Here is a 17,755-nt window from a genome sequence, read left to right on the forward strand (position 1 = left end):
GTGGGCGAGTTGTTAGAGCCAAAGCATGAGTGTTGAAGGAATGAAACAAATTGAGTTAGGATTTATGGTGAGATGTGTAACATTTTCCTTGAACTGAGGAGAATGATGGATGTACAAAACCGAGACGAATGATGGACGAACAAATGAAATTTTCAAACCTAAAAGGTGTACAAGATCATTTTATCAAAGTTAGGCTGGACATGTATTTTTCACAGCACATGAATTGGCGAAGGGCTATTTATTGATAATAAAGGAGGTAGTGACAAAATTGACTACCATTAAGCACGTGCTACGTGAACTTCCTTTTTTGGCGTGGAGCCAGCCGTCCATTAAACTTTGCATAAATTCACGTGACCACAATAAAATTATATATTATTTTCAATTTTCCTTTTTAATTTTGTGCAATAAGATATTCGGATCTCCACCACGCCACGTCAGCCATCATTTTGCCAACCTCTAATGGCTCCAATTTCTACATTAATTTTTTTTTTTTGGGAGAAGATTAGATGTGTAATCCCCATTTATAATGTTATTAGATCGTTCTTAACTATCTAATATGAGCATTTAATCATTTATATTATTTATTTTATACCATTGATTAATAAAAATATTATAGCAACTCAATTACGCGTAAAATGAAGTTTATTTTTTATATAAATAATTTATCTTCATATTTCTTTAAAAAAACAAAATAATTGAATCACGTATGCTTATCGGATTCAAGCATGGACACATGTTTTTGTTTTGAATAACCGTGGACGTTCAATTTTATTTGGGTTCAAAAGAATGGATTACTTTGTAAATAAATCATTTACTAAAAAAAATTAAATTAAATTAAAAATAATATTATATATATAACTAATATATACAAATTTATACTAAATATTATTTTTTAACAAAAATTACTTAATTATATAAAAATATATTATTATTATTTATATATAAATTTATATATGTATTTTCATTCATCAAATTAATACAGAAAAAGAGTAATATCACATTAATTTATGTAATAAAAAAAATCTGAATAGACAGTATGTTTGGGTGCATGGATGGTTTGGTGACCAATGATGGATACCATACAAGATTTAGGACAGGTGGTCCCAGACACGTGGCGAAATTGTGATAGATCACCACTGGGAACCCATAATGCAGCAGCATGCACATGATCAATCACCCTGTGGCAAGAAATTTCTGTTAAGATTTAAGAACCGTGCAGTAATAATTCACAATCACACTCTCTTCTTCTGCAACTACGAATTTCCCCGATTCAAACCTTAGCCCACCGAATTTGATCGATCTACTTTATCTAAATTTCATTTCCGTTCCGTTTTCCAATCATATCTGAAGTTTTCTCCGAATCAACCACGATTCGACGTCGTTTTGATTCACCGGGAAAATGCCGTCGGTATACGGAGCACGATTGACCACTTTCGAAGATTCAGAGAAGGAGAGTGAGTATGGATACGTTCGCAAGGTAAGGAAATGAAATTCAGAATTTTACGATCTGTTTGTTTTGGTTTTTGGAAAATGAATTTTAAATGATTTTGCTGTTTTCTTACTCAATTTACTTTTGATTGAATTTTATCTGTTGTTTAATAGTAATTAGTGTTTGGATAGTGTTCGGCTGATGTCTTCGAAGTTAAATTGGACTAATTAGATTAGTTCAATTTTGTTACCTTGGTTACTTTGATCTGATTTCTGCCGTGTGTTAATTCATTAGAGTTTTCCAATGGTTTCATTTAAATCTTTTTAATTTTGAGTCATTTTCAGCTTGTTAAAATTTCTTTTGACATATTATTTGATAGTATGAGTGATTGTATAGTGTATCAGCTCAAACATGATTGATTAGGTGCCCTTTGAATTGTTGTCGGTCTGTTTGTTTTAGTTTATAAATCTTACTGCATAATATAAAACGTTTGCAACGGTTCCTGTTAATACAGTTTTTAAAGTTAAATTCATAATCTTTCAATTGTTCATCAGAAGCTATTTCCCTAAAAAATTGTAGTGATTCATTTTTGGCCTGGTGCATAGTCTGGATTTTTAATGTTATTTTGATGTCATTCCTTTGGTAACTTGATTTTGATTGTTATCATGGTTTAAAGATTTGTTGTACTTTATCTATGTTATTGCTCTCATAAATACTGTTGAACAGGTATCAGGACCCGTGGTGGTTGCTGATGGCATGGCTGGTGCTGCTATGTATGAATTAGTTCGTGTTGGACATGACAATTTGATTGGTGAAATTATTCGGTTGGAAGGAGATTCTGCAACAATTCAAGGTGTCCTCTTTTTATTATAGTACTGTTATGATTTCTTTTTTGCCGAAGTCATTTAAATTTCTAGTTGGTATTGCCAATTTTATTGAAATCAATTTGGCATTGAGATTGACCAGAACTTTGTTTCGAATTTCTATTTCAGTGTATGAAGAAACTGCTGGCTTGATGGTGAATGACCCTGTTCTAAGGACACACAAGGTAATACAAACATTTTTTGTTTGAGTTTTTTCAGACTATGAGTTGACTGCATTAACTTACATATATATTTTGATGTTACAGCCTCTGTCAGTTGAGTTGGGACCTGGAATATTGGGAAATATCTTTGATGGAATTCAGGTTTGGTGCCAAACTGCTGTTATTTTCATTTAAATGTTACTATTGCAACTTCAGAAGCAACATTTCTTGTCTATTTGTTGTTTCTTATTTTTTTGCTTTTTAATCAAAATAGAGGCCATTGAAAACTATTGCAAAGAGATCTGGAGATGTCTACATCCCTCGTGGTGTCTCTGTCCCTGCCTTGGATAAAGATACACTGTGGGAATTTCAGCCGAAAAAGATAGGTAATAGAAGAAAAATCAGTTACTGATGTTTCATTTTTTGGCAATTATTCTCTTTTTTTCTTTTGTAAAATTCGTGTTTTTGTACTCTGATATGCTCATCTTCTATTTTATTTACTAATTTCAGGTGAGGGAGATCTTCTAACTGGTGGAGACTTATATGCTGTAAGTTCATCAGCATTGAACATTATTCTATTGTAGTCCATTATGGAAATATCAGTCATTTAATTTTTTGCAAGAAGATTCGTTTAAGTATTATGCATGGATATCTTTTGATGCAGAATGTCTTTGAGAATAGTCTCATGCAGCACCATGTTGCACTTCCACCTGATGCTATGGGAAAAGTCACTTACATTGCATCTCCTGGGCAATATTCGTTGAAGGTTTAATATATATCTTCTTTTGTTTTGTAGTCCATTTATAGGAGAGTGTATATGTCTATCTTAAAATCTAGATATGCTTAATCTGTATTTCCTTAAAATGGGCTATATTTTTTGAGTGTATGCCGTTAGACTGAAACAAATTACTTGGTATACATATGTTGGGATGTATTGTACCTGTTTGAGAACGATTTTCAAGTTGATGTTAGTATCTTTGCATGAATGTCTCTGCTAGGATAGTTTAGACAATGTACTAATGAAATTTACTTCCCTGCAAAATGATATGAGGATACTCCTTGCTTACTGACTTTCCCTTATTTGTTAAAGCTACTGACTGATGCAAAATATGATTAGGGTACATATTGCCAAAACTGGCCTGAGAAATGACTTGGAAAGGCATATAGTTCAGTGAACATTGTGTAATCTACATAGCCAGTGTAAATGAGAAAAAAATTATTCTTTTTTATTTATTTAAAAAATTAGAGAAAAAAGGAGAAACAAATGAGAGAGGAGAAAATGACATGGATCTGCATCTAATGTCAGAACCTCTAGATCAGATATCATGCAAATAAAATTTTAGATGTACCTGAAAGTCGAATTGATTTGGAATCTAGTACTAGTTCTGAGTCTCTTAACAACCTTTTCTTTTTAATTTATGGTTACACAGCATAATGCTAAAGTTGTTTATTCCTTTTTGTGGAGTTACCATGGAATTGTGCTGTATGCTAAACTTGGAAATGTCAAACATTGTCTGAAACTGAATGGGATGGCTTCAGGCTTTTGTTTTCCTGTCAATACTTGTAAAATTTACAGGTTTAGAAGTTGTTATAATCATTGATTATTTATATGAAGGCATACTCTTGACTTATGCAATTTTTCAGGATACTGTCCTAGAGCTTGAATTTCAAGGGGTCAAGAAGAAGTTCACTATGCTCCAAGTATGGAACTTTGTTCTTTTGTTTACAATACCAGAGCCTAATCTCATGTAGTAAAAAAATTGATAATTTTGAAATTCTTTGCTTGTGATCAATCATTTGTAGACTTGGCCTGTACGTACACCAAGGCCAGTTGCATCAAAGCTTGCTGCTGATACCCCATTACTTACAGGGCAGGTAAGTGTTTAATGGAGTAAAATTATTGATTGCTTTCTCTATGACCGTTTTCTTTTGATGATGAGCATTAATGCTAACTTGTTCCTTCTCAGCGTGTTCTTGATGCCCTTTTCCCTTCAGTTCTTGGTGGGACTTGTGCCATTCCTGGGGCATTTGGTTGTGGGAAAACTGTTATTAGTCAGGCTCTTTCTAAGGTGATATGGCATATCTGCATTTCAGTCATGCTTTGATATTTATGTAATGGGATAACGATTTATTAATTGATATTCTTCTCTGAGGAGCAAATTTATAGTTTATGTGAATTCACTATTTTTTTTTGGGTTATGTGCAGTATTCCAACTCTGATACAGTTGTTTATGTTGGGTGTGGGGAACGAGGAAATGAAATGGCAGAGGTACATGCTTCTTTCATTTGGATTATTACTTATTCATTTATGATTTCTTGTGGAATTTTGAACCAAGGTGACAATCATTTAGGTCCTTATGGATTTTCCACAATTGACAATGACATTGCCCGATGGCCGTGAAGAATCTGTCATGAAGCGCACAACACTTGTTGCCAATACTTCTAATATGCCTGTGGCTGCTCGTGAGGCTTCAATTTATACAGGTAAAAGCTATCTAGCTAGTCATTCACTAAATTATGATGCATCGGTGCTTAGTTGAAGAGTGTTCAGAAATAGGGGTTTACTTGTTTCATATAGATAATGAAGAGTAGCTTTGGTATAGCTGTTTCTAGGATTGACACATCATTAGACTTAGACACTTGAATTAACCTGTCCTGATGTGCATTTTGTTGATACAGTTTCACCTCTAATTGTCGATGACAGGAATCACTATTGCTGAATACTTCAGAGATATGGGATACAATGTTAGTATGATGGCTGATTCAACTTCTCGTTGGGCAGAGGCATTGCGTGAAATTTCAGGGCGTTTGGTAAGTCTCTTGTTGGTTTGAAGCTTTTCTAGTGATCAGTTGACGACATAAAATTGTTTTTCCTATAATCATGATTGTTGTATGTGGACCCATTACCAGTGTCTTGAATGGTAAGTGTCAAAATTAAGTGGCAATGGTACAACAATGGCTGGCTGCTTGTATGGGTGTATTGATTTTGCCCTTTTCCAATGACGTTTGATGGAAGTACAATTATTGTTCAAGTTCTGTGAGAAACTAGAACAGTATTTGTTAGAGAATTCTACATCTGTTAACATAATGATGGTAATGTCATTGACAGTAATAGTGCAATCTAATTAAACTGATCAGGGAAGCTTACTGTTTTCTGAGTGAAGAATAATTATTGCATCTGCTAGCTCTAAAATCTTAATATAAAACAGTGCGCAAAATTTTCATTCTCTTGAATCCAGATAAAAAGTTAGTCTTTCTTTCATTATTTTTTTAGGAGCTTTTATATATCTATTATAGTAATTTCAGTTTTCAGTGGGTTAGATATCTATTTTCCATCCTGAAGGCATATATAAGTGAAATTATAGATTATAGGCTTTGTAGAGATATTTGAATTTCCTGCAAAAAGAATTTGTAAAAATTTACTTTGATTGGTTGGTGTATGCAGTAGAATTTGATCTTTGTTAATTGTGAAGATTTCATATTTGTGAGAATCCAAGGTGAAAATATCTTTTTGGTATTTCCACCCACCCATTCAACAAAAGTGGCACATAATGTTATTTCCACTTCAGCCAGAAATTTTGGTTGGATATAAACGTTTTTGCTAATTTGGTTGAGTTTAAGAATTGAAGTCATCTATCTACCATATTTGGAACTCAAATTCTATTGGCATTCTTTTTGTGCAACATTTTGGACTATGTATTATGACTTTAGTCTAGTCTAATTGGAGTTCTCTTGCTTTCTCTTACAGGCAGAAATGCCTGCTGATAGTGGATATCCTGCTTATCTGGCAGCACGTTTGGCCTCATTTTATGAACGTGCTGGGAAAGTAAAATGTCTTGGTGGACCTGAACGTACTGGCAGTGTCACAATTGTTGGTGCTGTTTCTCCTCCTGGTGGAGATTTTTCTGATCCTGTGACCTCTGCAACCCTCAGTATTGTTCAGGTAAATATAATTTTATTTATACAATTTATATAATACTTCTTCATAAGAAAGCAAAACCCGTGCCTCTCAAATCTGCTTCAGAAAATGGCGACTGCTTCCTCATATGTTTTTAATCCACAATTTGATATTGCCAAACACTTACACTTCACAGAATAATATTGATTATTGGACTGAATTCTATTCTATATTATCAGTGTTTAGTGGTGATGTTCTTTACTGAATGAACTTGCTTTTTGTTTGTTCTTCACTAATTTCAATTTCTTTTTGTAGGTTTTCTGGGGTCTGGACAAGAAACTTGCCCAGAGAAAGCATTTTCCCTCTGTGAACTGGCTTATTTCTTACTCCAAGTATTCAACAGTATGTTCTTAAATTCTGTTTCTTCTTTTCTGACTTATAGAACATTCATTGCCCTTTTTTGGCAGTTTCTGCCACTCCTTTTGCCAGTGCTATTAGTCTTATATGTTTATTAGCTTGTTTCTGTTAACTTTTCAGGCATTAGAGTCTTTCTATGAGCAATTTGATCCTGATTTTATTAACATCAGGACAAAGGCCCGAGAAGTGCTGCAAAGAGAAGATGACTTGAACGAAATTGTGCAAGTATGTTTCTTTAGTACGTATTTCTTTTACAGCTTAACTCTTGTTTTCCCAGATGAAATGGATTTATGCTATTAGGTTAGCTCTTCCAAGTAATAAGAGAGAGATCTTACCATCTATAGAAACTGGGTTTAGGAGCAATAGATAAGACAGAGTGCCGCCTTCTTTTCTGCTTTTGCAACACAACCAATATAGAAACAAGTGTATTGAGTGATCATGTTGCTCTGTTGTGCTCCCAGTTTTTGTGAAAGTAACCAAATAGATTTTAGATTTTTCCTGTTTTGTTATCTACTCTGGGAATTTATGTGCAGTAAATTTCAGTGGATTCCACTTTTATCGCAGATATTTATTGCTGTTTTAATATCTGCAGCTAGTAGGAAAGGATGCTTTGGCTGAAGGAGATAAGATTACCCTAGAGACTGCTAAGCTTTTGAGGGAAGACTATCTTGCTCAAAATGCATTCACTCCGTAAGTCCTGCAGTATTTAAGCTTTGTAGATCTGTCTCGGTGATCATTTTATTGTTACAAACATGTTAGGTTTATCTTACTAACATAACTCCTGCACATAATCTTATTTTTCTCTTTTGTGGTTGCAATAGATATGATAAATTCTGTCCTTTCTACAAGTCTGTTTGGATGATGCGCAACATAATCCATTATTATAATTTGGCCAATCAGGTAAAGTACCCACCTGCTGTTTCTTAACTCCTGACATACTGTTTTTCCTTCATGGTTCTGAATCCTCCATTCTAATCTTGATATATCGGGTTTTGAGTTGACTGAAATTTCTTTTTCCTGGTTCATTTTCATTCTTTTGGCCATTTGAAGGAATTTAGGGAGAGCTTGGAAATGTGAAGGGTCCTTAATCTTTAACTGTATTGTTTATCTCTTTCTGTGCTTGTATTATTGGAATGTGATGAATAGGTTGAGTATTCTTCATTCTTTTTAATCAGATTCTGTAGCTTTAGCTGATCTTTGATGCAAAAGCTGTGAATCTGATTGACAAAGAGGTTATTAAATTGGTTATGCCTTTTATGTTGTTGAAATTGATTTATTTATAGGCTGTGGAGAAAGGAGCTGGTATGGATGGTCAGAAGATAACTTACAGCCTTATCAAGCACCGGCTGGGGGATCTATTTTACCGATTAGTGTAAGTAATTTGTACTGATAATAGTGTAAATTATATAAAAAAAATTATTCGACGCTGCTTTAATGATAACATGTCTTAATATGCGGAAATATTGATATTGCAGGTCCCAGAAGTTTGAGGATCCAGCAGAAGGAGAAGCAGCCCTTGTGGAAAAATTCAAGAAGCTGCATGAGGATCTGACTGCTGGCTTCCGTGCCTTAGAGGATGAAACTCGATGATTTGAAGTTTCAAATTCATTTTTTCATAATCCCAGTGGCATCTCTGACCCTGCGGCAACATTACTTGGTTTCCCAATATTTAACTGTACACCAAGTCAGAATTTGACAGCTTCAGGTCCATATATGTCACCTTCTGATGCTCATATGAATGATTTTTGGTTTACCATGCTTGAGGAATTCACTTTCTTCATCCCCTTTTCCGGAATGCAATAAAAGCAGAATTGACAGAAACTGCAAATTGTTTCATAGAAATATTAGCACCTTTTCATTGCTTTAAATTTTCAGTTCAGTTTGGTCGCCATAATTTTTGCATTTGACTTTCCCGTTCGATAAGTGAATTTTCTGCAGAAATATGAGTGCTTGTGCTTCATTAATTCTAGTATTGGCAACTATTTATATAGCTTATTATTGGTGTTTTAGAAATTTGAAACTTATGTTGCATGTACAAGATTTGTTTCTTCCTCTTTTGTTTGTGTTGTAAAAGCGAAGGCACCAAACTTCGTTGCTGACCGGGTCCACCATTTTATCCTTTCATGTGACAACAAACAATATCCCAAATATAGACGTTTGCTCTTCTTCTTCATGCAAATTCTTCAGTTTTCTAATTATGAGGTGGCCATAGGATCTTAAGAGGGGACACTAAAGTATTGTATTTGAAATTCTTGCTTTTAAAAATTAATATGAAAATAAGAAAAAAATTATTTGTATTCTTAGAATTTTAAAGTGGGTAATCAATTAAATTAATCATTTTGGGAGGGTTTGTGAAACTTTATTCAACACTTCAGGGATTGAACAAGCAAAAAAAAAAAAAAAAACCTCATTCTGCACTTATCCCTAATCTTATGTAAATTGTTTATGCCAAATTTCATAACTTTGTAGACCATTTTTGTTGTCTCCGTCTTTTTGGTTAAATAAAGACGATTTTTTTTTCATTTGATTAAAGATTGACATCTCCAAAATTGTCTGATATTGATCTTTGGTTGGACAAAGATCATGCGTTTTTGTCTTATAAAAATGACCATTGAAACCTGAAGATTGACAGTAGAAAAAGATGGTGGGTAAGCTAGCAAATAACGAGAATGAAGATGGTCACTGAAAGAGACAAAAAAACTTTAGAAAAAAATATAACTTTTTAAACTTTATACGAGAGAAAATTATTAATTTTATACACTAAGAGAGAAAAAAAATAAATTTTATTTTTTTTAATATTTTTTGTTATATAACAATTTTATCTTTAATCTTAAAAAGGATTTTTAATAGAATAATAAGTATTTTTTTGTTGAAACTTATAAGGATGAAAATTCGAAAATGAACCAAATGTTGGGTGGAAATAAGTCTTTTGGCCTAAGAAACAGGAATCAAGGGACAGTTATATTTAACTATGTATTCACAAAATTATATAAATACCCATCAAACTAAAAAAAAATTAATTGAACGAAAATTATTTTTAATTCTACTAAAGGTCTTTTAATTCATAAGTCTGAAAACAGAAGAACAAATTCTATTTTCACCATGTTGAGTGAATTTTTTATGCAACTCAGAGATCACAGCTGCTGAATTATGTGGTTAATATAAGCTTATTTCCCATACCGTAAATTTTCAAACATGGTGAAAAACATTCCTCAGCCATGATTATTAGCAGAGTTGTGATTATTTTCGAAGCCACCGCCTTCCAGAAATTATTTTCTGGATCCTTTTCTCCCATTGCAATGAGCTTTTTCTCGGAATTTATCCAACTCTTTGGTTCTCAAATCTCACATCAGAACACCCTTAGAGCTGAAACTAGTAAGTTTTTTCTTTTTCTGAGAAACGAGCTTGTTTGAAAACTGGAAAATCTAGGAGCTAAAGTTGTAAACTACTTTACTTAGAATTAACTCTTCTGACCATCACTGTTTTCACTGTGCTGGGTATTTTGTTGATTTTCTTTTATGGTGCTGAGAAATACAATTCAGATCAGAAAATTGATATGCAAAACATTCAAAATTTGCTGCAGTCCGAGTTCACTCAAATTCAGTTGTGAATTGCACTGCAGCCTAGTTTAGTAATCTGTGTGAGTTACTCTCGATTTGTCTGCATCCCACTCCATTTTATTTAGGGTTTCTGCTTTTCCTTGTTCGGTCATCTTTGCATGAATAAACTTGACAAGGCCTTGAAGGGAGACGTCGGCATTAGTGTTCTTCATCAGCTCCCCTCCTACTTCTGCAGGGGTAACCTCCACCTCCATTACAAGCTGTTCAATTTGCTCAAAAAGATGATGATGGGTTATCCCCAGATAATTAAAGGCAAGCTGCTTGAATACTGAAGCGGTGCAGTATGACATGTTGATATGCATATCCATGCGACCAGGTCTCAGCAATGCAGGGTCCAGTCTCTCTTTATGGTTGGTTGTGAAAATTAAGATGCGCTCATCGCCACAGCACGACCATAAGCCATCAATGAAATTGAGAAGCCCCGAGAGTGTCACCTATTAGAATTGTCAAGACAAAAGTTAATAACTCATTCACAAAACAATGTTATTTTATCCAATAATAAGCAAAACTACATGACAAGAGTTAATTGTACTACTAACCTTATTCTCTTCCGGGTTTCGTGATCCATCCCCTGACTCACGATTTTTCAGGTTGATAGAGCAGTCGATGTCCTCAATGACTAGGATTGATCGACTTGGCATGGTGAGCAACAAAAATCGAAGACTTGAATTGCTACGGATATCTGATAAATCCAAGTCATAGATGTCAAATTTCAAGTGATTAGCGATGGCTGCAATCAAGCTTGACTTGCCTGTGCCTGGAGGTCCATAGAGTAAGTACCCGCGTTTCCAGGTTTTCCCAATTCTTTTGTAGTACTCCATTCCATTCACGAAGTTATCCAGATCCTCCATAAGAGTCTTCTTGAGCTCTGGATCCAGAGCAAGCGTGTTGAAGGTCATTGGGTGTTTAAGCACAACCTGATTCACGTCCCACCGATCATAAACAACTGTGTGAAGCTTCACGATATTGCTCTCTCTTTTGATTGCCTTTGCCTTGGCTAAAACATGAGGCAAGTACAAATTCAACACCATTTCTTTGTGTTTCTTGTGAAAACATAACTCATACTGCCTAACTTCTGATCTTAGCGATGTGTTATAGTCTCCCAGTTTTGGATTCCTGTATTCTGATCGTGCCCCTGGAACTTGTGTGCAGACTAATTTCCATTGCAGCTTTACACCTTCGTAAAAATCGAAAATCTCTTCATTTCTATCCAGAGTTATTTGTATGGTGCTGTCTTTCTCAGATTTGCCTGCCCTTAGCCTCTTAGTTGAAGTGGTAGTTGTTTTGATTCCCAAATATAAATGAGCAGCCTCAAAGACCTGGTTTGTGGAGAGTCCCTGGAACTCCTCTATAACAATGGTGAGCTGAAAAGACATGTAATTTGACACAATTCTTAGGCTTGAATACAAGCAGTTTTGAACTTCAGTGGGTAAAAAATCCTTTGCAATGCTCCGAGCAAGCATGGCCGATGCAGCGAGCGAGGCCGCCGTTGACAGAATTTTCTTAGCTTGGGACATTTTCTTATGCTTTGTTTTGTTGATACCCAGAAACAGACGTGCTGGTTCAAAGGAAAGTTTTGGGATGATTATGAGGAGGAGATTTAGGCAAAGTTGCTAATTCCTCTTGTTTTTATTGTAGGATGGGTTATGGAATTTGTAGAGCGGTTAGAACAATTTACTGTAGAATTTTGACGCCCCTGAAAATTCTTTTTCTTCATCAACAACGGTCAAGGTCAACAATGGAGGCCTGTCGGGGCAGTCTTTTCTAAACAACATCAAGAATGGTAAACCTATAGAAGAAGGTTGGTTTTATTAATTTGATTCTTATTTGTATGATATATATTTATACGTTTAAAAAGACGCAGCCTTTGATATTTGTCAAATGATGAATTTCCAATTTGCTAGCTCTTCTTGTTTCTTTGGGTTCAGGCGAGAAGTAAGTGATTGAAGGCTGGAGGAAATTCATTGGAAGCAGTTGAAAAGGAAAGGACATAAATGACACCAATCTGAGGTCAATTTTGTTGGAAATTTGTAGCATCTTTTGTATTTTATGGCCGTTTGATTCCAAACTTTAAAAATTATTTAATAATTTATATTTTATTACTTATATTAATTTTTTTAGTTTATTAGTAATAAATATTACTATAATCTTTTATTATCAGTGATAATATGACAAATAATATAGATGATAATTTTTCTCTTAAATATTAAAAAGTTATTAATATAATATTAATTTTATTATAATTTTTTAATTTTTTAAAATAAAAATAAATTTATTTTTAATTAATATAAAAAATGTTTAAAAATAACTATATCTAAAAATATTTAAATAAAATAATTTATTAGTATTCTTTTATTCTATATAATTAAACACAATAATTATTTATATTTATTAAATTTTATTAATAATTATTTATACATAATAATTTTTTAAATAATTTATATTTAAAATAATTTTTTATTTTAATAATAAAATATTGTCTAAACCTAATATCCTTAAATATATTTACAAGAAAAATATATTTATTTATCTTGTGCAAGCTGGAATAAAAGTAGTGTTGAATCTTGGAGAATATATATATGATTGAGGATAAAGATGTGAAGGGTGGATGGGAATATTTTTTTATTTTGCTGCTTCCACAAGATAGCGAAGCGATGACGTTTTGAGAGAGAGAACAAATGGGTACGGCCCAATAAATTTGGTCACATTATTGATTTGACTATGTCTTTGGAATTAGGTTTGGAAATTAGATTGACAAGACGAGATTCTGCGGTCATGTGTGTGTGTGTTGTCATATATTTGATGCAGAGTGGAATAATATGTGGTAAAGCTCAAATGCTACAGGCTGTAATGCTTGACTTTAATATTTAACCAGTGACTTGATTTAACAAGGACGTGAAGAGTTGATGTGCTGTCTGTCAAAGTGTTTAATTATTGCTACTATTTTTAAATATTTCATTTTTATTATAAACTATGGTTTAAAAATATATAAATCAAGCTACTTTACCTAAAACAAAACTTTATTATTGAGAGAGAATTTGGATATTATGTCAAAATGTTAAATTACTATATTATTTTAAATTATTTAATTTTTAAAATTATTATATCACAAAAAATTAATAAAAATTTAACATCTTATTATCTTTTGCATATCAAATTTGTCATCACTATTTTCAACACTTTATTTTTTTTTCATTTCATTTTCTAACTCTTCTTCATTACAGATAGTTTCAGAAGGTATTGAGTTTACACAGATAAAGGTTTTAGTGGGTTAGGTTTAAATGAGTGAATGTAAATTTTCAAACCTATAGAACAATCATACTCTTATGTTTGATAAAGGTTTTAGTAGATTAGGTTTGAATGAGTGAATGTAGATTTTCAAACCCATAAAGCAATCATACTGTTATGTAAGGTCTAAGTTTGAGTGGGTAATTATTCTAATCAATTTGAGTTTAGATAAATAATGATTCTCATGGGTTTGGATGTGGGTTTGAAAGAGTGGTATTGTAACAGTGTCAAAGTCATATTTAAAAATTAGAGTAAAACATGTAAAAAGGTCATTTGAAAAAAAAAGAAAATTTATAGAGAGTTGGGTTTTAAGATGAAAATGCAAATCACTCTTTAATATATCAACAAGTGTTTCCATGCAACCGTAGAAAACCTTCCCCAGCATCTAGTCCAAAAATTAAAAAAGAAGGGCATAAAAAATAGATATAATAAGGTCTAATGCGAATAAGTTCTAATTCTTACTCCAGTTATCATAGTTATTTAAGATTTCATAGGGGCTATTGATATCAAGGAGATTCACAAGCTCAACCAAAACAAAACAAAGAGCAGAATACTTCAACTAAACTCTAGAACAGCAAGAACTAACAGATTGCATAGTCTGCCATGTGCCAACAAACAGTCAAACACCCAGAGATATTAAATTGGCAGTATAATAACACAGCTACTTCAACAAAAAGTACAGAAGATTGATAGTCTAGACATGGTACTCCATGGTTTGTTTGAGTTAACCAGGGCCAACTTTAGGGATGTCATAATGCTCACTCATGTTTGCCAGATACTGGTTGAAATCTTGGATTCTATCACGATGAGATTTATTTGCTTCCCTGGCCAACCTATTAATATCAAGATTCTCTCTCTGCTCAATATATCGTTTCTCTGCAGGTGTGAGATGGTCATCATAAGGAGCAGCTTTCTCTTCTCCGGTTAGTGCGTTAGGATCTACTATCTCTTTTTCACCGGGATCAGTTACCACCTCTGTGCTTGCACCTACAGTAAATAGTAGACCAATGAAATTCATATAACAGTCATGGGGTGTATCAAAAATGGTATGAAGATAGAAACAACTAGATTCTACAAATAAGTAATACTAACCAAAATGTATATTCTAAGCAATGAAGTTGCCAGAAGTTTTAGCTTCAAACTTTTATAGATCTTTATAATTGCATCTAAAATATTAATGAAAAGTCAATCATATCAACTATAATGGCATTCCTGGTTTTGAAAGTGGTGAATGGGGAACCACAAAGTTGAAGTACTTGGCAAAAAAAACCTATAAAGTTGAAGTAACAACCCCCATTCAGAAATAGGCTCTTTGGAAAATTTTCATATCTAGCATTCCGGTTTGATTTCTCACGTGCTTTAATTATGTTTGCACAATAATCAAACTCACCCTCAGGGATAAATCCCTTAAAAAAAGTGTACATCTACCACACAGTCCTTTCATTTTTTCTTTCTTTTTTATAAGTGTTCCATTTCAGAGTCAGATGTTATGGCCTACCAATAAAGAGTCAAATGTTATGATCATTTGATTGTTTAACAATATTAATTAATCATGGGTCTACTAACCACAATGGTGTTTGGATCTGTTCTAGTAATTGATAACAAGGAGAATGCTGCATTACTACAAGGTTAAATGAACGCTTATCACTTGGTTTAAGGTGAAAAATTGGATGATAAGATTGGCTTAACATTTAATAGTGTTGCTTAATCAGATTTAAAGCAACTAAGCTACCATTGGGATTCTTAGGGCAAGGGAGTGTCCTTCTAATAGAACTGTTAGAGGACTTATGAGCGGCAGGACAGAGTACCATATGCTTTGCACAAGAAGGCCCGTGTTGGGTGAATAGTGATACTGCAGATAGAATAGCCATTGAAATCAAGGATGAAATAGCCAGGTCATTCTCTGTCACAAAATGGTGCAGCTTTATTATTGCTGAATCAAGGTCTTATAACTGCAATGGACATAGGTAATAGGTTACGTTTCCTCCACCCAATTAAAATAAACAAGGTCTTGGTTGCCAAAGGAAAAGCCTACATTACTTCAAAGAGTAGGAGCATGCTAAATCACTCTTTTCATAGTGTTCAGAGTAAGCCAAAGTCACTCTCATAGAAAAATCAGACGTGATTTTGAGGTTATTGCAACAATGTTTGATCAAATCAAAGGTCTACTGACCCCAACGCTGAATGGAACTGCTCTATTTTCATCCAGCTAGTATTCTACTGGTCGTAGGAGACCATTATATTGACTTCACTGCAAAAGGTAGGTGAGAAATCACTCTTTCTAATTTCTAAAGCCATCAGAAGGAAGTTTCACACGAGAATAAGGCATATGATTATGCAGAGCTTATGCTAAGAGTTAGAACAGCTTCCCCTCTTATATTTTAATGACTACATCTGCTACAAAAATTAGCACTGGCTGAAAAAGGGGATAGTGGCACAAACACTTGCAAGCAGAACAACCATCAATTGCAGCATCACTAGAAACACTGATGCCTCGGAATATGTACATGGAACATTTCAGTTTTTTTATACATTGTCTTTTATGTGACACACATAAAAGATTACTTGCTGCAGAAAGAACTTCCAACTTGTCAACTGGACCATCTGAGCATCTTCCATATTGATGCTGGCCCAGAAAAGGGAAAAAAAAATATTCTTGTAAAATAGTTATTAATTTCTTCTCCTAAAAATGGGATAAAAATCATATCCCACACCCCCTTATCACCAAAATTGAACAAAAAGGGCATCAAGGCAAGATAATCAACGCAACTTAAAAAATATACAATGTGAAACTCTCGCATGGATTTAACCATCATTAAACCAGAAAGACATGCCTCCTCTACCACCTAGGTTGACATGTGTGCAGTGAGACAGGAATACAAATCTTATGAAATGAATTCAACCAATTTCAGAAAATAAGACAGAAAAACTCAATGTCACAGCTTATAACTACTCCGTACACCAACTACATGCCACAATAAGGGAAAAGATAACAAACCTGCTTCGACACCATTATCTATGGCATTGGTAATTTCATCATTAGTCTTCTTATGTTTCTTTTTCTTCTTCACCCCACCAGCTTTCACATCCAAGGCTTTTCCTTTAAGCTTCAGTTTCCCAGTTACAACATTATCATATGATGACATTTCCCCTGTCAAATTAGGATAAAAAATAAATAAAGGGATAAATCTCTAAACCTCCCAACTTTATGTCTACAATTCCCAGACTGTGCACTAAAACCCATGTTTTGACTACAAATTACGATTTCTACTCAACAAAGCTTGAATTCAAAACCCTTTGAGCATCAACGCATATCTTTTCAATTAAATCTCAAACATAAATTGAGATAATCATAAATACACAACCCTAACAAAAAACAGCAGCCCCGGACAAAATTTAATATCTCTTCAAAAAGTGATAACACAGTCAAAACAAAAACCTAAACTGAAACCAAAAATTTCGAAACTTTGTACCTGAAATAGCAAAGACTCTCCTCGCTTCAGCTTCGAATGAGCCCAAGAACGAAACCTGAGATTTCAATTCGACTTGTTTTGAAACCACTGAGAACGAAATTTACGAAACACCCCCCAAGAAAAGGAATGCACTTTTCCTACCCTTATTTTTTATTTAATTATGTTAGACCTCACAATTTGAAAATAGAATGAGAGGGTGATTGTGTTAAAATTAAGGTGTGAAAATGAAGTGTAATTTTTCTTTGAAGTTCCCTTAATACCCCTGAAAATTTGAAAACTTCCTAATTAGGTTGAGTTTCTGAAATTGTCCATTGGATTTTCTCAAGGAAATACTTAAACGAAATTTTATTCCTAGTTTTTGCATAGACGAATATGACTTTGTCCACCCAAATTATGTCGCAATGATGATTATCACCTTCAAAATAAAAATAATAAAATTCTATTTTTTATCAAGTTTTATTAATAAATTTCATTATATTTTAAGAAAAACATATTTTTATAAAAGAAAGAAATGAAAATACTTTTATTTTAAAAAAAAAAAAAGATAAGAATGCTCTATACTATTTTACAAACTATTGATATTTCTTTACTCTATCTCATCCCCCT

At 33.5% G+C, this 17,755-nt stretch overlaps 3 protein-coding genes and 1 long non-coding RNA gene across 5 annotated transcripts; 2 read left to right on the top strand and 2 right to left on the bottom strand.

Moving 5' to 3' along the window:
- Positions 1–1,211: 1,211 nt before the first annotated feature.
- On the top strand, positions 1,212–8,610 carry LOC123219265 (V-type proton ATPase catalytic subunit A). The gene is made up of 20 exons (XM_044641111.1): positions 1,212–1,477; positions 2,156–2,282; positions 2,422–2,477; positions 2,559–2,615; positions 2,728–2,839; positions 2,964–3,001; positions 3,118–3,219; positions 4,098–4,154; positions 4,257–4,328; positions 4,421–4,522; positions 4,660–4,722; positions 4,805–4,937; positions 5,158–5,264; positions 6,202–6,396; positions 6,667–6,753; positions 6,889–6,993; positions 7,361–7,458; positions 7,590–7,668; positions 8,052–8,140; positions 8,244–8,610. The coding sequence occupies exons 1-20, from the start codon at positions 1,400–1,402 to the stop codon at positions 8,356–8,358; spliced, it is 1,872 nt and encodes a 623-aa protein (XP_044497046.1). The 5' UTR covers positions 1,212–1,399; the 3' UTR covers positions 8,359–8,610.
- A 1,677-nt stretch (positions 8,611–10,287) lies between these two features.
- Positions 10,288–12,052, bottom strand: LOC123217952 (AAA-ATPase At3g50940-like). 2 transcript variants are annotated; one of them, XM_044639052.1, is made up of 3 exons: positions 11,140–12,052; positions 10,928–11,070; positions 10,288–10,822 (listed from the first exon to the last, which is right to left on the bottom strand). In XM_044639052.1, the coding sequence occupies exons 1-3, from the start codon at positions 11,903–11,905 to the stop codon at positions 10,397–10,399; spliced, it is 1,335 nt and encodes a 444-aa protein (XP_044494987.1). In that variant the 5' UTR covers positions 11,906–12,052; the 3' UTR covers positions 10,288–10,396. The 2 variants fall into 2 exon arrangements, with proteins under 2 accessions (XP_044494987.1, XP_044494986.1); XM_044639051.1 differs by having other exon boundaries at positions 10,928–12,052.
- On the top strand, positions 11,609–12,518 carry LOC123217953. Its single transcript, XR_006502592.1, has 3 exons — positions 11,609–11,747; positions 12,027–12,189; positions 12,317–12,518. It is a non-coding gene; the product is annotated as an uncharacterized LOC123217953 (long non-coding RNA).
- Positions 12,519–14,112: 1,594 nt separating this feature from the next.
- Positions 14,113–17,308, bottom strand: LOC123218711 (protein FAM32A-like). The gene is made up of 3 exons (XM_044640266.1): positions 17,150–17,308; positions 16,675–16,827; positions 14,113–14,663 (listed from the first exon to the last, which is right to left on the bottom strand). Exons 2-3 carry the CDS (start codon positions 16,820–16,822, stop codon positions 14,401–14,403), a joined length of 411 nt encoding a protein of 136 aa, XP_044496201.1. The 5' UTR covers positions 16,823–16,827; positions 17,150–17,308; the 3' UTR covers positions 14,113–14,400.
- Between the last annotated feature and the right edge of the window lie 447 nt (positions 17,309–17,755).

The sequence above is a fragment of the Mangifera indica genome, chromosome 6 (genome assembly GCF_011075055.1).
Source record: "Mangifera indica cultivar Alphonso chromosome 6, CATAS_Mindica_2.1, whole genome shotgun sequence".
NCBI classification, from domain to species: domain Eukaryota; kingdom Viridiplantae; phylum Streptophyta; class Magnoliopsida; order Sapindales; family Anacardiaceae; genus Mangifera; species Mangifera indica.